The sequence below is a fragment of the Ochotona curzoniae genome, unplaced genomic scaffold (assembly GCF_017591425.1).
Source record: "Ochotona curzoniae isolate NIBS_2020 unplaced genomic scaffold, NIBS_Ocur_1.0 scaffold_4506, whole genome shotgun sequence".
Lineage (NCBI taxonomy): Eukaryota > Metazoa > Chordata > Mammalia > Lagomorpha > Ochotonidae > Ochotona > Ochotona curzoniae.
This window is the reverse complement of record NW_024467119.1, coordinates 37,218,535-37,244,593: the sequence shown is the minus strand read 5'-3', so window position 1 is coordinate 37,244,593 and position 26,059 is coordinate 37,218,535. Positions and strand designations below refer to the sequence as shown.

General features: G+C 39.0%; 1 protein-coding gene across 7 annotated transcripts in view; it reads right to left on the bottom strand.

The window, feature by feature from the left end:
• The window catches only part of RAP1GDS1 (Rap1 GTPase-GDP dissociation stimulator 1), a 131,222-nt gene that overhangs the window by 70,075 nt on the left and 35,088 nt on the right, over positions 1–26,059 (bottom strand). For 6 of the 7 annotated variants that reach the window (XM_040966997.1, XM_040966993.1, XM_040966991.1 and 3 more), the window contains exons 3-4: positions 6,078–6,200; positions 263–388 (exon numbers count right to left, since the gene is read on the bottom strand). In XM_040966997.1, the coding sequence (XP_040822931.1) occupies positions 263–388; positions 6,078–6,200 (249 nt within the window). Of the gene's footprint in view, positions 1–262; positions 389–6,019; positions 6,053–6,077; positions 6,201–26,059 lie in introns of those variants that run through there. The other variant, XM_040966998.1, reaches the window with a different exon arrangement.

The following is a 26,059-nucleotide window of genomic DNA, read 5'->3' as shown; positions in this document are numbered from 1 at the left end:
AGTTTCTTAGAAAGTGGTTTATTTCCCTCAAAAATATGACTAATGATAATACTGGAAGAGAATTCTCAATTTCTGAATTAAGAATACCGTGGCCCAAATTTCCATTGGTTCTGCCAAATAAGCAGAGCTAAAAAATATAGCAACTCATGTCAAGAGTCTTAGACTAGAAAAGTCACTCTCTGCACCCAAGTGAAATTAACCTGAAAAAAAAAAATCACAATTTGTAGCAATGCACAGCACCTGTTGGTGTGCCAACACTTACGGCTATCATAACATATGTTTCCTAGGGCTCTGCCTGTCTGAAGAAGCACTTCCTGGTCTTTGCTGTTCAGCAACTGCACCAGCGGTGAAATCAAACCGGCATCCACACATGGGATTCTCATAAATTCTGAAAATAAGAGAAACAATTAATTTAAAAAGCTAAAGAGTCACAATTTATATGTCATTTCCTTACTAAAGTACTTATCACTACAATGTTTAGGCTAGCTTACTATTTAATTCAAAAGTACACTGTTACAAACATATTAAATAAAAATACGTTAGGAACTAAGTTCACAAAAATGAGTATGGGCTGTAATTTTATTTTCATAGTCTTCTTTATAAACCAGAGGATTTTTAATATAACTTTCATCACAATCTGCAACTATCTTCTTATAATAACTAGATTGCTCTGGAAGCAATATGAGGAAACACGGGCAATGATTTTCATATGAGCTTGATAATTACACCGCCAGTCATCAAAAACTGTTTTGACTTTTTTTGTTCTATGCTAATTTAAAAACCTATCAGCAAAACATTAAATACATCCATTTCAATTGCTAAGTCCTCAGGGAATCGTCTACTCCTTATGTTAATTTATTAATTTTATAAAATAAAGTTTGTAGCTTACTTTCATCAATTGCAGTATCCATGTTTTTACAGATTTACAGAATCAATTGTTAAGCTTTTAATATTTCAAACTTTTCCCTTATTTTGTATCTCTATACATACTGATTTGTTTTGTTTTGTTTTTTTAAAGATTTATTTTATTTATTGGAAAGTCGGATATACAGAGAGGAGGAGAGACAGAGAGGAAGATCTTCCGTCCGATGATTCACCCCTCAAGTGAGCGCAACAGCTGGTGTGCACCAATCCAAAGCTGGGAACCAGGAAGTTCTTTCGGGTCTCCCATGCGGGTGCAGGGTACCAAAGCTTTGGGTCATCTTCGACTACTTTCCCAGGCCACAAGCAGGGAGCTGGATGGGAAGTGGAGCTGCTGGGATTAGAACCAGCGCCCATATGGAATCCCAGTGCATTCAATGCGAGGACTTTAGCTGCTAGGCCATTGCGCCAGGCCCTACATACTGATTTCTAATGAAATGAACACTGCCATGATCAGAAATAAACTTTTTATAGACCACATAATTTAATGATAATGAAGATAAATAATTAATGTTAGAGCTCCAATAACCAAAATTAAAACTGGCACTTTTGATATCATCACTTACCCCACGGAATATTCAGGTCAATGAAGTTAGTCAACAAAGAACTCATTCCCCATAAATACACAAACAAAACCTGTCCTACTAAAATAAAAATATTTACACATTTACAAAAATATTTATTTATTACTTTGAAAGTCAGGATAACATAGAAGGAGGGGGAATAGGGGGAAGAGGAGAAAAGGTGGAGGGGGAACATACTGAGAGTGAGAGCGTGAGAGTGAGCGCGCGAGAGCGAGAGCGAGAGAGAGAAAAGAAACCCTCCATTCTCTGACTCACTCCCCAGATGCCCAGGACTAGATGAGACAGAAGCCAGGAGCCAAATGAGAAGCGCCTCACTTTGGCAGGGGCCAAAACACAGGGACCACCTTTAGCTGTTTCTCCCAGGTCAACAGCACGGAGCCAGACAGCAGCCAGAGCAGCAAGGACACACACCAGTGCCACAGAAGACCATGGCCCAACTCGCTATGCCACAAGGCTGGCCCAAGCACAGGCTCTTTCAAAGGGTCATTTCTCCATGGAACCTCATAAGCAATCTTCCTTCTGTTTATTTTCTTCAAAATTTTAGAGCACTCAAAAAGGCTATTGTTAACTGTCACCTTTGAAAGCAACTTCTTTCTCCCCTCAGCAATAAGGGAAATTGTTCCTTTCTATCCTCTCTCTCGCATAACACAGTACTACCAAAAACTTTCAATATTTTAAACTTCCAAGATTGATAGAGTCTTTCCTACCTTTAAATCTAAACTATCACAAATAGTTTTAACTCAGCAGTATGAACTATCCTGTTATCTGTCCAGAGCAGGAATTTTGCTGTACACATCTATTAACTGAATGATCATTTGTTGATGACATATCAATCTAGTTGATGACCTCTTAATCCAATGATTAGCTTAGACTCTTCATAGGTCTTAAATTTTAAATTAATGTGTCACCAATTCAAAATTATCCTTCTCAACAGGCCCTGTGCAGTTTCCAACAGTGAGGTCATTTCATTGCAGAAGACACGGTCCATCTGCACTCTTACTTCATAAGCAGAACCTGATTTATTGTTATGTCTGTTTTGGTGTTGATATTCTTCAAGCACGACAATTTCTACTTGTTATTACTTTGGTTTGTTCTTACATTCTCACTGCTGACAATTGTCACTGTTTGAAACTTTGATTCTTTAATTGGATCATCAGACAATCTTGAAAATGATGCAGGGTAAATTACAGGAAGATTATAGAATCAAATAAAACTTTTCCAAACCACTTGTTTACTCAAAACACAACGACCAAGGTAGAATGGTGCTCAGCTTTCAGGAAATTTAAAAGAAAACACTGCTAGACTCAGGAGAGAGTAATAAGCCTAACAAGTCCTCCTCTCTCTCTCTCTCTCTCTCTCTCTCTCTCTCTCTCTCTCTCAAGATTTTATTTTTTATTGGAAAGTCACATCCTTCTCTTTTAAGATAATCCACTTTTGAAAACAAATAGCCCACTTAAGGTAATCCTGAATATACAACATTATTCTGGTGTGTCTGTGATCATACTGTGAAGCTTTAGAATGGCTGTGGAGGTTATCCTTAAGAGTTCCTGAAGCCACTCCCTCAACATTCACATGGCATAAGCTGACAACTTGGTCACAGCTGGCTGAATTCCGGCTCCAGTCCAACCTTGTACAGCAGCCTGGTTTACTAAATAGAGCAAGGGTAATGGATTTTAAATAAAAACTAATAATAATAAAATTAAAAAGGTCAGTTGATCTCCGATAGCATTAGAATAGAGAAGCAATTAGAACAGAGAAGTGGGGTGGGGTGCACAGTGACAGGTAGGCCAAAACAAAATAGAGTGGAAACCATGAGGTACTATTGTGTGTGTGTGTGTTTACACAGCAGAAAATTCATTTTGGTTTTTGCATAATAAGTGGATTTTAATGTAGAGATCCGATACTAAGGTTGTAAGCAATAAGCAATGCTCTATCCCAATGTCAACTACTTTTAATAGAAATCTGATTTCTACATAACTATATATTTTTCTCACAATTTTAGCATATTTGTTAACTGAATATTAAAAATTTCTAAACATTGTAAATATTTCTTACTTATCACTTACCTATTTGAATTATATTCCTTTTGGTATCTTTTTAATTTACAGGTTTTTGAAAATCAAAAGATAGTTTTCTTTTCGCATACACTGAGATTTACTAAAACTCCTTTTTATAATAATCTACTTAATGTAAAAGATTTATTTTTCTTTAAAAGTCAAAGGGAGAGTCAAGGCGAGAGATCTTTCATCTGCAAGATGAAAACGACAGATGAAAAAAAAAAAAAAAGGAGGGGAACCCAGCAGGATAGCCTCGCGGCTAAATCCTTGCCTTGCATCTTCCAGGATCCCGTATGGGTGCTGGTTCACGGTTTGACTGTTCTACTTCCCATCTAGCTCCCTGCTTGTGGCCTGGGAAAGCAGTAGAAGATGGCCCAAAGCCTTTGGGTCCTGCACCCATGTAGGAAATCTGGAAGACACTCTGCCTAACTCCTGCCTTCAGATCAGCTCAGCTGTGACCACTGCAACCACCTGAGGAATGAACCAGTGGACAAAAGATGTTTCTCTCTGTATATCCTTCTGTTTATCTGCCTTTCCAATAAAAATAAAATGAAGCTTAAAAAAAAAAAAGAGGGGAAAGTGTTTTTGGTTTTCACTGAGACTTGCCTCTCAAGATTTATCTTCATAAAAAAATTATATACAGGACATGTTAGAATGGATATGTGCGCCCCAATCCTAAGTTTACACTTCAGTGAGTCAGACTGAGAGGATCCAAGCATTTGTATGCAACAAGTTCTTGGGTGATTCTGATGCTGCTGATCCAATTAGGAAACTGCTGCTTTGAAGAAACAGATAACAAGTGTCTCAAGTGTGCTTGCCTTTGTGTACTTCATGTCAGTTCATTGCATTTACTGTATTCCTGTACTCAGACTACTCATGTTCCTCTACTTTTATGAAGAGAACAGAGAAAAGAAACAAAGGAAAAAAACAAATCTATAAATGGTAGCTCCTAAGTGCCTACCTGCATAAGCAGGACATTTCACCTCTTTGTCTTGGCGATAAGAATCTTTCACTATGATATATGGTAATAGCTATCATTCCAATTCAAATTATCCTTTAATCTTCCTATCAATCTTCTGAATTGTGAACATCAGCATATAGTCAGATATTTTAGTTTCTACATATTTCTGTATATATAAATTTAAATATTCCAGTACTTTGTATTTAATACAAATCTAAGACGCATGACAATTCTTTTCTCTGTAGCTACATAACACTATAGTAAAGATGAACAAATAAACTTCAAATATTTTTTTTTTGGTTCAGAGAATCTTTTTCATTGTGAAGATTCTAAGAAAAATAAGCCCAGTTAATAGAAGCTGTTGTATCGTGTTATATTTACAAAGATGTGTATTTCTTTTAAAAAGAACAATCAACAAGATTCTAGTCCTCAGCAAGTCACATAAAAAAGCAACATCCACATGCATTTAAGTTATTTTTACCAATAAATGCTAGTCAGCACCTCATTAAAGTAGGAATGTTTTAAAAAACTATATGTTTAGGGTAATGCTCTCTACTACTACTGTACTATTAGAAGAAACCTCTGGCAGGAGAATGGTCATTAAACCGTGACAAATTATGAAGAAATGATACAATTAAAAATAACAACATACAGGCAGAGCAATGCATTCACAACAATCCTGCTACCCAAATTTCTGAATTTGTGCTATAGCATATGTGCCCACTCTCACAATACTGATTCACTGACTGACTTGAAAGGTGACTACAAATGGGACAAGGAGAGAGAAAGGGAGAGGGGAGGAAGACAGCGAATGACGGCATAAGTACTTTGGTCCTTATCATTTACTTGGGGAGATGCTGAAGGAATTTCTGGCTCTCAGCTTTGGCCTGAACCATCCCTTCATATCGTGGGTATCTGGGGAATGAACCAGCCGATGGATCATCACCCTCTCCTATCATTCTGTCTTTCAAATGAACAAAATAAGGCAGAACAAAGACTCACTGGGTATAAACAATACTCAAAGAAGAAACTATTACATAATCCAAACTATGCAATCATTATTGTTTTCCTAGAGAATTCTTACACTAGAATCTAAGAAACATAAACATTCTTTCAAAATGAGTATCAAAAACAGAACATATCCCCCCAAGTGCAACAAATCAAACACAAATGCCAGAAGGATAAACAAAAGAAAAATAAATATGTGAGTGTACTTGAGTATAACTAATACCTATATTAGAAAAGGCATCTATCATGGCAATAAATTGGATTATGCAATGGCAAGAATTAGAAACTATTATAATCATATAATACAAGTATAGCTGAGGCTAGTCATTCTTTTCCTTAATTCTATTCTAAAAGAATGAAATAGCAAATGACAAATGTATGAGTAAAATGACTGTAACATTAGTCATTTAAAACAATTATATAAAAAGAGAGAAATTAAAAACATCTAATCTACAAAAGTAAAACATAAATTAATAAAACATACTGACAAGTAAGGTGTAAAACTGAAGATGTTCCCAGCAGAAAAGTTCTTGAGGAAAACCTCACCATTTTTGGCTACTTCTGCTATGATGTTAGCTACTTTGGCTGTGCAGGGTGACTGTGGAGCCAACAGATTTGCAAACAATTCAAGTATTCCACTTCCTTGTATTTTTTCACTTGTTTCCATATCTGAAAGAGATAGATACAAAGAGTCTCAGCGAAAATCTGTAACACCAACAATTTTATCTACAGTAAGTTCTTCAAGAATTTTCCCCCATCCAGAATAGACATTAGTTTCAAGAAAAATCAAATGTATATTTATATAAAATTATCTACTTTTATTTTGCAATTTAAGCTGCTCAAAACACTTCACAGTTGTTATCTATGGCCAAGTACAAAGGGATTCTTTCCAGACATATTATTATATCATACTTTTCTACACTCCTTTCCTATTCATAGGTACCACAGCACAATACCATAAACCATATGGTTACATATAACACTACAGCAATTCTGAACAGTGGAACTCATTGGTTCAGAACTATGGTTAGTGAACTGGTAATGCAAGATGCTCTTTTTCTTTCCTTCCTTTTTTTGCTAAAGCATGAACAACAAACCTCCCACTACAAAGGGATTTCGTCTCTGTTAAAATAACAAGCAATGTGAGTGCTTGGGGTAATAACACAAATAAAGAAAAACTTAAGAAAGTGAAATTACTATTTGTGAACACTGAAGAGAAATGGCATGTATGTAAATACAGAGGGTTATAAAGACCATTATTCCATTTAATTCCTACATATCTTTTACAGACCCTATGTATATCTGATTTCTGCATATCCGCCTTCAACCGAGAATCAGAAATGTTAGGAGGGGAAAATGTGTACACTGGGCACATACAACTTTTTTGAGGGGTATTATTCCCTAAATCCACAATGGCTGAGCTGACATATCATTTACATTGTAAGAAACTAACAGATGGTTTAAAGTACATGGCAAGATGTCTGTACTGTAGGTTGTACGCAAATATTCTGTCATTTATATAAGAAACACGATACCAGTAAGGGGTCCTAGAAACAATCTTGTGTAAATACCAAAGGATGGATGAAATAGAAAAGCCTGAAAAGGTCTTGCAAAGCCTGTGGCAGCTGAATAGTAAAATCACTTTAATACAATAGTTTTAGGAAGAAGTCCACAAAAGAAAATATATATTTCTTTTAAAGATTTTTTTTTTAATTTTTATTGGAAAGGCGATATACAGAGAGGAGAGACAGAGAGGAAGATCTTCCGTCCGATGATTCACTCCCCAAGTGAGCACAACGGCCGATACTATGCCGATCCGAAGCCAGGAGCCTCTTCCGGGTCTCCCACTCGGGTGCAGGGTCCCAAAGCTTTGGGCCGTCCTGGACTGCTTCCTCGGGCCACAGGCAGGGAGCTGGAAGGGAAGCAGGGCTGCCGGGATTAGAACTGGCGCCCATATGGGATTCCGGGCGTGCAAGGCGAGGACCTTAACCACTGTGCCATCGCACTGGGCCCAAAATATATATTTCTTTATGTAAGAACTGATCATTTAAAAGTATCTTTGAAACCGCGAATCCAATCTATTTTTTTTGCAAATTCTAAAATCAATTTTATAACTGAAAATGAGGAATTTTTAAAAAGAGTAATAAAATTAACAACAAATGAGAAATAGATTAGAAATTGCTCATAGTAAGATGGGCACTGCTACTGAAATTTTGCTTTGAAATAAGCATATGTATAAATAACTGTATATGAATGCATTGCTATTTGTAAAACATCTCTCCAATTACGGGTCTTGGCCAAAGAAGCTGAAAGTCACTGATGCCTGTACCCGTTGATTAGCCAGGATTAGGAGCTAAAGACCCATATCTATAGACTAAAATTTGAAGACACCATATGAAAATCTGAAACCTAAGGCCCATTAATTTAAAATGTTCCTCTTTTAACAGAAAGCAAAAATGAACTGAACTCCACTGCCATGTTTAAGTGCTTCCTTTTCTGATCAATATACCAGACGCAGAAACTCAGAACATGGGGACAAACTGCCCGGGGGTCTGGCCACGCCATCTGCTGCCGCTGGGATGACAGTAAGAGCCTGGCATATGGCATGGATCACGATTAGATGTGAAGCTGAGGCATTCATGTGGATAGGGGTGAGCAGGGTAACTACAAATCATTCACACACGTCTCATTTTAACTATTACTAAAAGAATGGCATAATATCAGAGCTGAACGTCAGGGGCAGGAGTAAAACAAAGCAATGCAAACTCTTACACAATGAGATTTTCCACAAAATGCAACTAAAGGAATTGGGAGAATGCTAAAAGAGGAGTCAAGAATCGGGAATGGTCTTGTGATAACACTATGATCTGAGAAATAGACGGGACAGGGAAAACATAACCTAGTTTTTCATACAAATTTGATTTCTGCTTTAAAAAAATCTGTAGGTTTAGAATTTTAAAACAAAGTATTGCCTTCCTCTTTCACATAAAAATAAAATCCTGTCCAACGCTCCACCTGACCTGATGGTGCAGGGGCTGTTCACTGATCACGCTGCCAGTGACAGATAAGATAAACTGGACTATGGGACCAGAGAAGCCTGAGAAAAACAGTAACACAAGCCAGGATATGATGCCACAGTGGCGGAAGCTGGAGCACAACTCACATAATTCCTCAAGGTTAATAACTGAGTAGCAGAAGGGAGAGAGTAGACAGAATGAGAAGCAAATCATCTGTGAAAACTACAGTTTGAGAAAGGCTCAAGTCCCCAACAATGCTGATAACTAATTACATTAAAATAACTGGCTTTAGAGTTTAATATTAAGAGTGAGTTTGTAGGCATGCTACTACAATCAATCAAATTAAAATGTTACACTATCATATAGTTTTCATGTAAATAACCCAATGAACTATTTCACAATTGATTTACAGCAAATTCCAAGTTAGAAAAATAAAAATGGTCACTGCCATGCCATCACTCTATTAGGTAAAAAATGTAATTAGATTATACCAATAGTGTAATTTTGGAGGCATAAAAAATAAGTTTTACTGGGAGTTATGAGCCCAATAAAAGTTACCTTGATATTACATGTCCTAGTGTTCCCTGTGGCAGCTTGTAATAGAACAGGTTTTAGTGAGGACTATGACTGCAAAGACTAGCAACATTAATCAAATGGCCATGGATACCCAGGTATCTGGGGAACCATGTACTATTTCAAGTTGCAGATTTTTTTTTTAAAGATCTATTTTTATTATTTTGTTTATTGGAAAGGCGATATACAGAGAGGAGAGACAGAGAGGAAGATCTTCCATCCGATGATTCACTCCCCAAGTGAGTGCAAAGGGCCGATACTATGCTGATCCGAAGCCAGGAGCCTCTTCCGGGTCTCCCACACGGGTGCAGGGTCCCAAAGCTTTGGGCTGTCCTCGACTGTTCTCCCGGGCCACAGGCAGGGAGCTGGATGGGAAGTGGGGCTGCAGGGATAGAACCGGCGCCCATATGGGATCCCAGGCGTACAAGGCGAGGACCTTAACCACTTGCGCCACTGCGCCGTGCCCTCAAGTTGCAGATTTCTAAAAGAGAGTTTAACAAGAATTGATTCTGGGCAGTCTGATTCAAATCTAAAGTTTCATTTTTTAACCACTCAGACAAGTTTCAAATCCTTTATTTTATCCAAGAGAAAACATTTACATTTGGAAATATCATAAATACTTGAAACTTAACATGCCCTAAATGACATTTACTCTTTCCTTTAAATGTATTCTGGCCTCTATTTCAGTGAATGGTACAGAACTTACCTAAGCCAGAAACCCTAAAATAATCACAAATGCTCCTATTTTAGATTACAGCTTTAGATAGTCACATCTAATCGTAACTCATGTCCCTGGGGCCCCAGCTCACTGGAGTCTTCTGCTTTCTAACATCCATGCTCTTTAAGTTCTCAGTGTGGAACTTTATTTATTCCATGCACAACAGCCTCCTTAAGACTCCTCCTAACTCCAGTTTCACTCCTACCCAATCTGTCATCAACCGCAACATCAGAACACATTTCTAGAAATGCAAATATTTTGTTACTCATCTACATTTTAACCCAAATGAATCATCTTATTTTATAATCTCATTGGGCACATGATTTTCCCTCCCTGAAATGCTGCTGCTCCTACCTTATCCTGGCTAATTCCTACTCAGACCTACACTGTATTCATTCAGATACCCGACTGGAAGTCATTTAATATTTTAATGATATCTAACATAAGAACTCTGTACCTTGACTTTAAATTGAGTACCTGTTAATTGAAAAGGATTTTTCAAACATTATCTCTTCACTTTAAAAAGTCATCATAGATAAGTTAGAAATCAGAAGAGATGATACACTGGTTATACTGAAAGAGGAATAAGAAACCAATCTTTTGGTTTTTAATCTTTTCCCATCAAACTGCTGTTTAGAAGACATGTGATGATGATGATAATACCTTATTGTCTGGTTGCTAAGTTATTATGCAAAGTGCATTTTTGGTCAATATGTTTTACAGGAATAAAATTTTAAAAACACAACTAGAAAAAGTATATACAGAATTTGGGGAAGAGATAAATCAAGGCAATGATTAAAACAGAAGAAGCCAACTGAATTTACAGATATGAAGCAGGGTTCAAACATACAATAGAAATATGCTGCATATCAGCAGACTAAGGTAAAAGCCCAACAAATGTGAAGTCCCTATTTCTACAAGAAAAATCGCAAGAGGGCAGAATAATAAACTGGCATTTTCCCCTCACTGATGAGGACTTTCTCCCTTCCTAAGGATCTACAACATACAGAGATCCTAGGAGAGGGCTGATGCAGACCTGAAAAAGAGTGGAACAAAACTGTGATCACAGAAACACAAAAAATTACGCTGTGAGATTAAATTTACAGAATCAAAAAACGTGAATTTGATAGCTTTAAAGTAATTACAATGTAGGCTATGGGAATGGGACCTTATGCATTTAGAAAGCATTACTAGAATAAGTGGAGGGATGTCCCAGTTCGACTATTTTCTTTAAAATTAGCAGTAACCAGCTTATAATTACTGAAGATGTAGGTCCCTATTAGAAATGTGGATGTCTCAGGCTGAGAAAATGAGGACAGTTAGAAACATTTTCAGCAAAAAAGTCCGTTTCCATTATATTATCAAACACCATAGGAAAAATACAAAGTAAACAAACCTAATGAGATTTGGGATGGCAGGATTCCTTAAAGTCCTTAATTTACTAATCTTTACTGTGAGCCTACAGGATTACACATTGTTCTCAAGTACATTTTTCCTATAACACATGTAAAAAGAAAGTGTGATTCAGATAATCTATTTAAGAAAATACTGCAACCTTACTAACTATAGTTTAGTGTCTTACAAAACTTATTCCACATTTTCAGGAAAATACAGGAAACAACCAAAAAGTGTATGGGAGACAGGCATTTGGCCCAATGGTAACGATGTTCTTTGCATATCTGCATCCCAGTTCTAGATTCCAACTTCCTGCTAACATGTACCATGGAAAGGTGAAGGCTCCAATAGTTGGATCCCTGCCATCCATGTAGGACACCTAGATAGAGTTTTTCTGGCTCCAGAACATCTGTTCTCAAATAATTAAAATACTTAAGTTACACAGAAAGGTGGAAAAGCTGAAGAATCACATGGAACCAACATTATCCAAAACACCCATACAGAAAGAGAAGGCAATTCTAAGAAAAACCATGTTGGCTTAAGTAGAAAATTAAATTCTGAGGGAATAAATTACAGTTTTCTTTCAAGTAAAAAGTTACCAAAAGAGGTTCAAGACAAGGCTTTGAGAAGCCCATGTTATGGCCCAAAGGTTAAGTTGCTACTTGTGATGCCACCATTCCATATCAGTGTAGTCCTCACTACTCCAGTTCCAATTCAGTATCCTGCTATTGCGCCTGGGAAAGTACCTGGATCCCTGTCATTCACATGGGAAATCATTACAGAGTTCTAGACACCTGGATTTAGCCTGGCCCAGTTCTGGCCATCGCAGCTTTTTAAGGAGGGAAGCTGCTGATTGAAGATCATTCTGCCATTCTTTCACTTAAATAAAACTAACCTTTAAAATGAGGGTAGGGTTGGAGAATGGAGAAGCAAAAAAGGATATAACTAACAGAGAACAAATAAGGCATTATTTTCCCTAATCTTTTTAAAGTACTTCAGAACAGATGACTTGATAATAAAAATGATAAAAGTCAACAATGTTATATGATCCTTTAGGTGGAAGGGGAAGAATAAGTAAGATACAGTCCTAAACACAAAAATTGTTAACTGTAAAGTATTAAAAGGAAGTTCAGTGTTTTAAAAAGCATTTGTAAGGGAGAGAGAGTTCTAAGAAATGAATGGAAGAAATATCAAACCAAAGCACTTCAAGAAAAGTAATAGACAAAACTATGGCACAAAATTGTGAGGATCAGAGAAAAAGTCAGCAGACATTTTAGGGAGAAAAAAACAATTATTCTGTTTTTGTCAAGAGACATCAAGAGTCTGGCTAAACAACCAATTGCTAATAATTCTATATAAAATGTATCTAGCATTACAACTGAACTGAATCATGCTCAGAGGAGAAGAAACAATCACTTAAGCATTCAAACAGCTTATTTCAATATGCTTTGACTATAAAAACAAAACCTATCAGAGCTAAACTTAAAAAAAAAGTCAGGCCACCACAATTTACCAGTATCAAGTCAGTGTTTGTATTAGATTTTATTACCCCTCCAGACTTGCTTTTCAATTCTTCTTTACTGTTAATCAACATGAGCCAAGTGCAGACATTCCCCGAATTCTACCTCCTCCCATTCACACCTAGAATTCTTATGAGAGTTCCCTTGAAGAACCTTCCAGAGGAAGTACTCAACTCCATTTTCTGTCTTTAGATACATGGCTTTGCACTTGAGTTTACTTTCTTAGCTCAAGAATGGCTGAGACGCTTATGCTCCTGCTTCTTTGAAAACTACTCTCTTTTCAATTTCTACCATCTCTTGAGATTAACGTTTTTCCATTCTCATTCACAGCATTCTAACACACCCAAACACACTCAGTTTTTCTCTCCCTCCTGATTCCTGCCATCGTGAACAACTCTCAATCCATTGGGAACAGTAAATAACTTGGCCTCATACTCCCTGACTTTACCAAATGGCTTAATTTCCATGACTCTTTTTAAGAACCCACCACAAATATCATATTGAGGATGTCATCACGAAGCACTGCTCCATGCTAGAAAGCTTAACTGTGGAAATTACTTTCTTATCAGTTTTCTATTCTAAGATATCTTTTATTTCCTTACTGGTTAACATTTTTTAGCCTTGTTGAAATCTATTCTTTCAACAACTCATTCTCTTCCTATCAGTCCTTTCCATGATTTACTTCAACTTTACCCACTCTGAGTAAAATGATAAATGAGTTCAACAATTCTATTACCCCAGTTTCTAAAATCCTATCTGTCTTATCTTCCTATTCAATCTTAACACTGTATGAACCCAGTCATACATTTCTGTCTTCTCCTTGACTCTAAAATAGCAGATTTGGGTCCAGAGTGATGACTCAATGGCTAAATCCTTGCCTTGCATGAACCAGGATCCCATGTGGGTGCCAGTTCATGTCCTGGCTGCTCCACTTCCCTTCCAGCTCCCTGCTTGTGGCCTGGGTAAGCAGTAGAGAATTGCCCAAAGCCTTAGGACCAGGAAGAGGATCCTAGCTCCTGGCTTCAGATCGGCTCACCTACAGCCACGGTGGACACTTAGGGAGTGAATCAGCTAATGGAAGAATTTTCTTTCGGTCTCTCTTTTTCTCTATAAACCTGCCTTTCCAATACAAATTTTAAAAATCTTTTTAAAAATTAACAGTTTTAAGATATCTTCATGATTTGATCCCTATTCCCTTTCTGGTTTTCCTCGTTCTACTTTTCCACATAAACTCTTTTTGTCAGCCACACCAAATTTGTTAGTGTATTTTTTTTTTTTCTTTAGCAGATTAGAGATTTTTTTTTATTGTTGTATTTTTGTTCAGGTTATCTTTTCTGTTTCAACCACAGGCCCCTCGTTTACTTGGTGCTATGGTTTGAACAGGATTTGGCTAATTCTTGCGAATCTTAAAGTCCAGAAGTCATGAGATTGCCCGTGATGACAAGATGGAGGCTTCACCCATTTCATCCCCCAATACTGACACTCAACATAACTGGTTTTGAATTGTTAAAATGTATTTAATCTATGAGACTATTCAAAGAAAGGACTTCTTTTTTTAACTAGGTTGCTCTTATGTTAGACTAAAGAGGGCTAAATCATACCCTTAGACTAACAATTGCCTAGTAAAAGACAGGATAATAATTGTACTTTATTACAATTCAATAAGACTAATGCTATCATAGAGGTTTTACACAAAGGGTACAATGGGAAGACATCAAGGTTGTATAAAATGGGACTGTTCCCTGAGAAGGTAACGTCTGATCTGAATTTTTAAAGACAATTAAGCACACTCTAAATAAAAGACAATAAAGACATTTACAAAGAAGGAATACATAAAAGTATCAACAGTTGAGGCCAGAGAACATAACCTATAATGGTAGCACTCTGTCCATTGGTTCACTTTTTAGCAATCAGCAAAAGGTTACCAGTAATCATAAATCCTAAAAAATAGATGGTTGGCACTGCCCATGTTAAAAGCCAAGTAGAATAAAGATAACAGTATATACTTATAAACACCTATTTATCAGTCACAGGTGACACATCATTCATTTTGTAAAACTCTGTGTGAGACTTTTACAGTCTTTGTTAGACTCTTATAAGTCAAATCCAGCTCTGTTTCTAGTACTTTGTAATCAGTTCTATTGTACTATCTCAAAATTTTAAAATTACTTATTTACCTACACATTATACTTTTCACAGCAACAAACTAAAGCATAGCATCACCTAATAAATGTTAGTTGAATACAACTGCATACTTGCTCTTAAAGGAATTTATAATTCAGTAAATGAAAAAGATATTAAAAAATAATGAATATATACCAATATAAATGTGAACAGAAGATAGTATCATCTGTCATGAGAATACGAACGATGAAGCGACTGGATTATGATATTGTAGTATCTCTAATTACTTCTACCAGAAAAAAGGAAAGAACTGCAAAGGAAATGGCCTTGTATTTTCAAGAATTTTCTCACAAGCATTTTCAAGCTAAGTTTCTGTAAATTTACCAATCACTGACTCGAGCAGAAACTGAACTTTTCACTTTGCATTAAGGTAATCAGATTGCAGATGATATTTTCTGAAAAGCAAATATATGCAAAAGTGCTCTTTAAAACTTCAGAAATCATTTTAGAAAATTACCTTGCTTTTATAGTCCCTTCCTACATGCACACATTAGGAAGATGTTTGATTCATAATGAATTATTATGAGTCAAATGAAAACAATGTTTACTCCTTTAGAATGAAGAGATGCCTATCACTCAACATGAGAACATTACAAGTATCAAAAATGAACTCACCTTCCAGAACACCATACTAAAATTTAGACCTCAATTCCATTGGTCTCTAAGACAAAGCAATAACAAAACCCAAGTATTATTCTGCCTTTTAGAACCTCATCTTGAGGCTGATTCAGTATCAAAAAGTAAGTCATGAAAACCTCAGTAAAAGCAATTCTAGATTCTTGTGTGCAAAGTTCCAATGCTAACTGGAATTCCTTGCAGAAGTTATCCCAACATATAAATACTGTGCAAAACAACCCATTTTGGTACTTCATTAGAAACGTATATTCCATTTGTGAAATTAATTTTATGCCAATCTGGCAGGGTTACAGTGCCCAGGTGTTTAGTTAAACATTTATTCTGGACCCTCCAAGGCAAGATTAACATTTAAAACAGTGAGTTCTGAACAAAGTTGATTTGCCCTCCTAATTTACGTGGGCCTCACTCACACAGGTTACATCTTCAGTAGAACAAAAGCAAGAGAGAATTCCACCAGCTGTCTTCAGACTTGGACTATAGCATCTGTTCTGCCCAAGGTCATGACATTCTGCATATCTGGACTTGTCACCCGCCATCATCTTATAGAGAAACTCCTTAAAATCTCTCTCGGAACCTATTCTTTCAGCTTTTACGTACATTTCCCTATTCACCCACCCATCTCTTATTGGATATGAGCAGCTCCTAGAGGACAATAAAACAAACACTTCCAGACAAACAGTAGGATGTTCTACCATCTTGTCAGTAACACAGCACTATGTCATCAAAAGAGGACCAACTGAGGAAACAGGGATGCAGTAATTATCTTCAAATGCAGAAGGTCTGTGAGGGAGCAAACATGTTCTTTTCCAGGAGCTAGAAATGGGGTCAAGGTGTAGCGAGAAGGGAAATGAGGAATTAATATTAAAAGATGGTTTTTTAATCTTAGGTTATAAAAAAATGAAACAGATTCTCTCATTAAAAAATGAAGTTCTTCAGAAGGACAGAATAATTATTTGCTAAGGATAAGACAGAAAAGGATTACCAGTTGGAGATGAGGCTGGTGAGGTATTTAAAAACCACAAGATCAGACGACAATATGACTAAAGCATAGTTCCTCGCCCTGAGACTCATGAGTTCAACAGATCTGGAAGTATCATAGGAGAGGATAAACTGTGTTCCCCAAACTTTAGTATAACCATCTATTTCTTTACAGCTGTCCATTGTACATGAGCCCTCTTTTCCTCCCCTTGTCTGACTTCTATCTTGTAGTTCTCTCCACTCCATTTTCATTATTTCTGACAGAATTTGTTAAGAATGCAAAAATGAGAGGGAAAAAAATCTAGAAAAAGCCAAGACTTTAGCAGACCTTTCTGCACCACATGTAATTAAACTTTCATAGGTATGCAAATTTTTTCCTACAAATTTCTTCCCTCCTTCTTTTACAGGTGTAAAGTCTGAGAAATGACATGTTAAATCTTACTCAGCTGATAAACAGTTGCTCTTATTTTTGTATTTTCTTATTTATGAATAATATCAAAAACAAAATACCCGTTTAAAAATTAGCAATGTGATACTCTTTTCTTCAAAGGTTCAGAACAATTCTTATATTTACAATCCTCTAGATCATATGACAATGTATTTTTTAGAAGATTTATTTTAAAAGTCAGAATTATGGGCCTGGCGGCATGGCCTAGTGGCTAAAGTCCTCGCCTTGAATGCACCAGGATCTCATATGGGCGCCAGTTCTAATCCCAGCAGCTCCACTTCCCATCCAGCTCCCTGCCTGTGGCCTGGGAAAGCAGTCAAGGACGGCCCAATGCTTTGGGACCCTGCACCCATGTGGGAGACCTGGAAGAGGTTCCTGGTTCCTGGCTTCTGATCAGCGCAGCACCAGCCATTGTGCTCACTTGGGGAGTGAATCATCAGATGGAAGATCTTCCTCTCTGTCTCTCCTCCTCTCTGTATATCTGACTTTGTAATAAAAATAAAACCTTTTTTAAAAAAAAGGTCAGAGTTACATAGAGTACGAAAGATAGAGACACAGAGATGAACAGAGAGAGATCTTCGATCTACTGGTTCACATCTCAAATGGATGCAACAGACTGGGTTGATCCAGGCTGAAGCCAGGAGCCAGAAGCTTCCTCCAGACCTCCCCAGCGGGAGCAAGTGTCCAAGCATAGGAGCCATCCTTCATTGCCTTTCTAGGCACATTAGCAGGGAGGTGCACTAGGAACTAGAGCAGTGGAGACTTAAACCGGCTCCTATATGAGATATTGGCAGTGTGCAGGTGCTGGCTTTACCTGCTACACTGGCCCTAACAACATCTTACTTACAGATCAGAATACACGGAATCAGAATTATGTGACTGCTGATACTGCCTTTAATTCACTTTAACCTGTATTCTTTTCAGCCTGTTAGGCACTGTTTCATGTAATTAACTTAAAGTGATCGATCAGCACTTGAGTATCTTCTACAAGTTTAGCAGAAATGTCATTCTGGGATGCCACCCTGAAATTACTGAATCAAAATCTCTGGGTACAGGACCCAAGGATCTAGGATAACAAGATCTCTAAATAAATTTATGAATCTTAACGTCTGAAAATGATTGTTCTAGTACATTGTTGCCCAAAAGAAATGTGTAAAGAACCAAGCACATTAGTTTACATTTGAAACAGTCATACTTAAAAAGGTAAAAAGAGAGGCTAGCAAGGTGGTACAGCTTGCCAAGCTGACACCTAGAATGCAGTATCCCACACTGAGTGCCAGTCTCAAGTTTATCATACTGGCTAGTTCGAACTTCAAATCCACCCTGATCAGCTACTATTGACAACTGAAGAAACATTGGCCCAAAATGCTTTAAAAATAAAGCATTTTTAAACATAAGACATAAAAAAAATGAATCAATATGCAATTATCATGTTCCTAACTAGTACCTTATACATGCTTTATAGGGTAATCTTTGAAAATTAGATACGTATCTTATACTTGCTGTATGTTTCATTTCAGATTAGTCTTAATTCAAATGTTCAAAAACCATGTTGGAGAGTGGCTACTAAATTGGACAGAACAAGTTTAGAATGTTCTAGAAAGTGAATGAGTACAGCATTTCCTTGGTTTTTCTATGTTAAACAGTATTTTCCTGTAGCTTTGCCATTCATTGAGCAGCCTGTCTCAGTATAAAATGCTTATTCCTTGAATTAGATAAAAAATACTGCTCCATTACAGAAGAATATATTCCTACTGAAAAGTTTGATAATTTTCCGATTTTCTTTCACAATTGTGAATTAGCTGATCTTTTCTACATGAATGTCCTGACAGTTTTTGATTAATATTTTTTTCTTTGCAACCACAGACATATGATTGTGGGCACTTTCAACATGTCGGTGTTGGTCTTCCTCTACTTCTAAAAAGCGAATTTTAGCACCACTTCTGTCTCATTGTTCTATCTTGTTAAGAACTTTAATCCATGCACAATGCGTATCTTTTACTTTCATCTATACTGATGTTTCCCCTCTTGATTCTCGTGCTGCTCTCATCCCTTTCCTTACTGTTTCTTATAAATTTTCAAATATCCACTGTTCCTTCCAAATCCGATAATTTACTTGTAATTTCTAGAATGATTCTGTTATTTCTTCTTGAATTTCCCTGATCAATTCTCACTTCACATCTTCATGGTTTCAAAAATTGGTTTTAGATACCTGACACGAAGGTTTTTTCCCTTTCTGTATCTTCAAAAACTTAAGGATGTTTAATATCATGTACATGGTGCTATATTATTGATAATTGCTTCATAAATGATTTAAGAAGAAAACTTAATAGCTAAAATGTTTTATTACTTTCTCCTTTGTTCCTTGCAGCACCTGCATATGCATCTCACTGAAATTTCCTATTCAGTGTTTAAGTTTTATTTTCCCACAACAGCAATAAAAGCTGTTTGCTTTCAAGGTAGAGATGTGAGATAGATGCCAAGGTTCTTTGATTGAAATACTGCCCCTTCTAAACTGGAAAAAAAAAGGAAATGATTAGAGTGTCTTTTGATTTTGTGGTTTTCGTATTTCTACAGAGCACAGTTTCTTCCTTTTGCATTCTTCTCTCCACAAGTACAAGAAGGAAGAAGAGTTTCATCCCCCAAATCGGCTCTCTCCTGAATTGTTATGTGTGGTGCCCTGCATTTCTAACAGCCGAAGTTCTAACTAAACCTAAAATTACAGCTTAATATTGTCCCGCTAGAGAAGGAATTTCTTTTTCTGAAGACAATGTCACTGTTTACTATGATCGTTGAGTTCCTAGTTCTCCAATCTCCTTTTCATGTAGGTTCTGCAGTCTTGACAGAAATCTACCAAACTGAGCAGCTAGATTTGAATATTTATTTCTCTCTTTAATAAAATGAAATCTGTTTCCCAGTTTTATCAAAGGCACAAGTTATGGTTAGTTGGTTTTATCTGATGACTTTGTTGATTAGTATGAACTGAGAATAACTGCAAAGATTAGATTTTAGTCACCACCAGGCTCTGACAGCCCAGAAGTCTTGAGTTATCAGGAACTGTCAAACTGGTCATTTAGTTGAAACATTTGGTGTGGCTCAGAGTCTTACATGGTCTTCAAATGTTATCTTTAAGCTAAATTCTTTAAAGAAGCACTATAAAATACCACCTCGGTTATACATTTGACAACATCCACCTGAGGTATTACTATGAAATATCATAGTAAAATAATACATTTCCATTTGTACAAAAACAGCAATACCCTATGCTCAACGAGCTTTAGCATAGCTAAAAATTAACACATTTCAAAGTTCCTTAGTTAAGAAATAACTTGGCTACTTAATGCTAAGTGTATTTGAAGACACGCAGGGAAGAGGGATGTCTGACCCACAGGCCAGTGAAACCATTTGGCCTGCCCATGTTGTGGTTACCACAGATAGTACATGAAATTTTGTAAATCAACAGGCAGCTAATTTTTAAAGTTGATATATTGTATATGGCCTGCAAATGATAAGTATACAACAAATGGCCTTGATGGAATAAAAGTTCCCTAACACTGAGAATACAATCTAAAACCAGACTGAAAGCAACTGACAACAGAAAGGTCCCGATCAGCAGCTGGAGCAGTAATTTGATATGCTTAGGATCGTAGCCTAGTATAGAACCAAAAATCAATAAAAAATAAAACACAAACCATGAAGAGGAAATGAAATGAGCTTAGTCATGTGGAACTAGATACTAAATGCTTTCTTCTTGGAAGACAAGTTTACGTGTTGTCTCAGTTATTTGCAAAAAATCATTATGTAATTCTTGTAAGAATTTCTAACAGGCAAGCAACATATCAAATTTTGGAGTGCAAAAACAAAATACAACAATGAGGTAGAGGAAGAGAGTAATTCTTCAGAAGAGTTTAAAGCTGCTGGGAATATTAATGCACTGTATTTGCAATTCTCTCAAAATAGTAGCTTATTGCATTTTGTAATGGATAGAATTAACAGAACTTAATTTTTTAAAATTTTCTTTTTAATATTGCTTACATAACTGAGGGATGCATGCCCATCTGGGTTTCTGATTAGGGTGGAGAGGGTCAAGTGGGGGAAAGGTGGGAGGGACAAATGTTTCCGCTTCTTTTTTTCATCCTGTGTGCCTAGAGGAGTAGGCGCAGGTTGCTCTTTGCTGTCAAACTAAATCAGCACCTGGGGATGGAGGACAACCATTTCACGATGCCTTTCTTGAGGCATCCACCCTGAGTAGAGAGAGCATTCTGAGGGAGTTACTTCAGTGTTTCTGATTATCATCAATTTCATTGCACCAGGATTGAGAAAATCTTTCAATGTCCCTTGCTAGCCTAGATGAGCTGGCTGTAATGCCCCCCAGTATGTATCTGGACATGCTGTCCCACTGCATGGGCATCAGCAATTGAGGCAGCACAGTGTCAATACATGCACTCTAAGGCCGCACTACATATATTGTGATCTTTCCCTGTGGCTGGGGTTTGAGTCCAGCCATCTAGCTGGGGACTCCCGTGTGTGCCAAGCAGTGCAGGGTCAGGTGCTGTCTGTCACCTGTACCAACCAACTCACGTGCTGGTGAATGCAGCTGCCTGCTCAGTTCCACCCCAGCCCCACACCTCACGCAAACCATCAGGTGCTGCGGCCCAACCCAGTCAGCCCGTATCAGGCCCAACCCTCATGCATACTAATGGGTGCCACAGCCTAGTCAGGGTGACCCCCAATAACCTCCATCAGACCAGCCCCCAACCCCAATTTTTGTGCGTGTCAGCCTCTGCTGTGGCCTAGCCTGGCCTGTCCAATATCCCACTCAGCTCTCATGCACACCTATGGGTGCTGTAGCTTAGCTCAGCCCACCCTACCCTCCAGACCCAGCCTTCATGTATTCCAAAAGGTGCCACTGCATTATCTAGCATGTCATATCCCAGACCTGATTCTCATGCTCAACAGTGGTAGGTACAATCTAGCAGGGGAGTACCCACAGTTCTCCTACCATGCATGCTCCCAGCCTTGGATCTTGCACCTGCTGAAGGTCCAGTGGTTAAGCCTTGCATGACTTGCATCGAGTCCTGGCACTTGCCAGCTACTACTAGGCCTAGCCCAGATGGCCCACATCCATTCTGGCTCTTATGTGCATCAGTAGGTGCAGCAGCCTACTCCAGCCTGATCTGCTGCCAGTTCCAGCCTCTTGCTTACCCTTGGAAGCAGTGGTCCATCAGGGGAGTCCTACAGGTTCCCCTATTAGGGCCACTCCCAGCTCTGACTCTTAATCAGGGAGTGCTGCAGCCTGGACCACATTCAGTTCAGCTATTGTCACAGATTGTGCAGCCTAAACTGGCCTGCCCACTCCCAGCCTAAGCCCTCATGTAAAGTGCCAAGTGTTACAAGCCAACCAAGTCTGTCCTGCACCCCATCCTTGCTCTCATTCATGTCAGTGCGCTGAAGACTAACCCAGCTCATCTCTCTCCCAGACCCACCCACAGGTATGCTTGTCAAGTGCTGCAGCTCAGCCTGATCTAGCCTGCCCCTAGCCCTGGCTCTTGTGCTCAGTAGTAGGAGCTGTGGCCTAATTCCCCTATGAGTCCTACTTACAGCAATGGATATTGCCAGCAGGTATTGCTGTCCAGACTAACATGGACAATCCCCAGTCCTGGCACTCACCAACAGGTACTGCAGCCTAGTCTAGCTGCACCCATTCTCACTGTCACAGATGGGGTGCTACAGCCTAGCCCAGCCTGACCAACTCCAAGACCTGGCTTTCAGGTGACATGGCAGCTGCCATGGCCTAGCTTGGCCTGTCCTATATTCATTCTGGCTCTTGGGATAACAGCAAGTGATGGAGCCTAGCCCAGTTTGGCCTGATCCCAGACTCAGGCCACATACATGCTGATGGATGCTACAGCCTTGCCCAGCCTGGTCACCCACAGCCCTGACTATCCCACTCAACAGTGGGAGCTGAAGCCCAGCAGAGGCGTCCCCAGTTTCCCTACTAGGTCCAATCCCAGTCGCGGGGTCTTGTGAATGCTGGCAGGTGCTTTGACCCAGCCTGGTATGGCCCAACTGCAATCTCAGCACTCACTGGAGGGCTCTGCAGCCTGGTCCAGCCCAGCTAGGTACAGCCCACACCCTATCCTGGATCTCATATGTGCCAGTGGGTGCTGGGGTACCCCGGCCCAACTTATACAAAATTCTGATGAATACTGCAGCTCTGCCTGGTCTGGTCTGCCCCCAAATGTGGCTCCTGTGCTCCCCAGCAGGAGCAGTGGCTTAGCAGGGGAGTTTCCTAAGTTCCCCTACCAGGCTTGCTTCCCGTACTGGATATTAGTTAAGTGTGCCTTGTTTGGCAATGATCTACTCTCGGTTCCAGCCTCTGCATGTGTCAGTGGGTATTGCAGCCTGCTCCTACCCAGCCTGTTCCCAGCCCATTTGCTGCAAGTGTCAGATGGGCTCCTGTTGAGTTCTGTGATCCACCTGTCATCATTCCTGTGGAACAGCGGGTGCAGCAGTCCCACAGAGATCTGCCCATAAGTCTCTTACAGAATCTACACCAAGGTCCAGGTCTGGTGGGTGCTATGCCTGGCCTGATGTGGCCCTCCCCTTCTCTGATATTCATGAGCGGGTACTGTGGACCAGCCCAGCCAGCCATGCCCTCCAGCCCCAACTTTGTGTGCACCCGAGGGAAGTGGGCAATACCATTCAGCCCAGCCCAAGTCTCCCGCTTAGGCAAATGCCTTGGCCTGACCCAGACATGACCTCTGGTTTGCTCCCCTAACCACTCTGTTGTGGGGAGCGGAGTGCTGAAGCCGCTCCCCAGAACAGGAAAGCCGGAATAGGAAAGGCAGTGACACAATGGCAGCTGGCCCAGGGCCAGGAGGTGGGGTGCATCTCGCCAGCAGGTAAACAGGAAGTCACAGGGACAGGCTGATGCCCTCGCTGTGATTTTGTCATTGCTACTGGCCTATCAGGTAATGCCAATGGACCCATGGGGAGAAGTGATTGGTGGAGAATGGTATAAAAGCAGCCAGTAAAAACTAAGGGGGGAACGACGAGGAGAAAGAGGGAGAGAAGAACGACAGAGGGAATGGGAAGAACAGGGCAGCAGAGAGGGGAAGAGGGGCTAAGATCTTTGGGTGGAAAAGTGGCAAAGAGGGGAACAAAAGTGGTACAGAAGCAGTAAGACCGACATACGGGGACAAGAATGGAGAAAAGGCAGTGGAGAGAAGGGTATAAATGCAGCCACTTTTGGCAATAAGGGTTCCAGCTTTTCCCAGACCCTCAAGAGTATGCCTCATTGTTAGTGTCGCTGCTGGGCAGTGACACTCTGTCTCAGCTCTCTCGTTTATCTGCAAGTGCTGTAGCTTGCTCTGTGGAAGCCCCTAGAAGTCATTACTCCCCTGTCAAACGTGCCCTCACCTGTTTCCACTCCAATATGTTCCATATCCCCTTCCCTGGGCAATCTGCAGCCCCGCCCCTTGCCCTGGGGGCCAGGGTACCATATCCTGGCCCAGTGTTCCCTGTCATCCCCATATATCTTAAGAATAAAAAATAAAAAAATTTCTTTTTTAAAAAAGGAGTAAGCAGGGCCTGGTGTGGTAGCCTAGCAGCTAAAGTCCTCTCCTCAAATGTGTCAGAATCCCATATGGGCCCTGGTTCTAATCCCAGCAGCTCTACTTCCCATCCAGCTCCCTGCCTGTGGCCTAGGAAAGCAGCTGAGGATGGCCCAAAGACTTGGTACTCTGCACCCATGTGGGAGACCTGGAGTAGGTTCCTGGCTCCTGGCTTCAGATAGGTGCAACAACGGCCATTGCGGTCACTTGGGGAGTGGGTCATCAGACAGAAGATCTTCCTCTCTGTCTCTCCTCCTCTCCGTGCATCTGACTTTACAGTAAAAATAAATAAATCTTAAAAAAAAAAATAGAAGTAAGCAACTGCTGGCATCCTGGTATAGTTAACATAAATTTTGCCTTAACTAGTGCCAGAATGCCCTCCAGCTACAGGCTACTCTTCTCCCAGTTACAACACTTGTCTAGATACTCAGGCAGCTGCCCAGGACTGGGGAGAATTAATACAACTTTTTTTTTTAATTGGAAAGTTAGATATACAGAAAGGAGAGGCAGACAGAAAGATCTGGGAGAATTAATAGAACTTTCATAATGACAAAAATGGCAACTTTTTTCTTACCTTTCATCCTAGCTAGCAGTTTGCCTTCTAAGGTGATTCTGATATCAAGCTAAGGGCAATTATTATCTTAATGTTGAGGGATGAAAAAAGTGGCTTATTGTTTTAAATTTCCAAACAAGCATGAAATAGAGTAGCCACACTATAATTCAACAAGCATTTACTGAGAACCATCTAATTATAATGTCAATCAAAAGAGACTAGAATAAACAGTGGCTGATTTCTTGGCTGGTAGTCTTCCTATATTTACCAAAAACACTTTAGAAACTGAGATCTTTAGTATTTACACAAGTAAATCAATGCCTCTTATTAATTCAGATCAGAGATTTATATAAATTAGACAAAATGTTTCCATAAAATCTTCTACATATTCAAACCTTCTGAAGTCTTTCATTTAAAATTGGCACAGACACCATGCTTAATGTTACAGAAAAAAAGGAAGGAAACCACTCAAGTACTATGTCACAGTAAAATTTTCATAATGTGAACACTTATATACAATTAAAATGGACTAAATTCACATAGTGCAGATGTTTCAAAAACATAGTTCTTTTAAAAAATATCCATTCCAATAACAAGTTAGAGGACTATAAAGTAAATTTTAGGTTTAAATTTCTGTCATACATACTGCCATCTTGAATCTGTACAAAATGGAGAACTCTATTTTATTTTTTTGACCAGGTGCAATTTTGGTGCACACAGTGAAATTTTTGGCAAAACGTTTGATACCAAGGAAGAATTATGAAATTAAAAGGTCTGTAAAAAAAATGCACACAGGTAGCCTCTTTAGTTAAATGGTGTCTTAAAGAGGACTGAAGTGGCAATGGGTCAACTACTTATACAAGTAAGAATGCATAAAATAAACAGTCTAG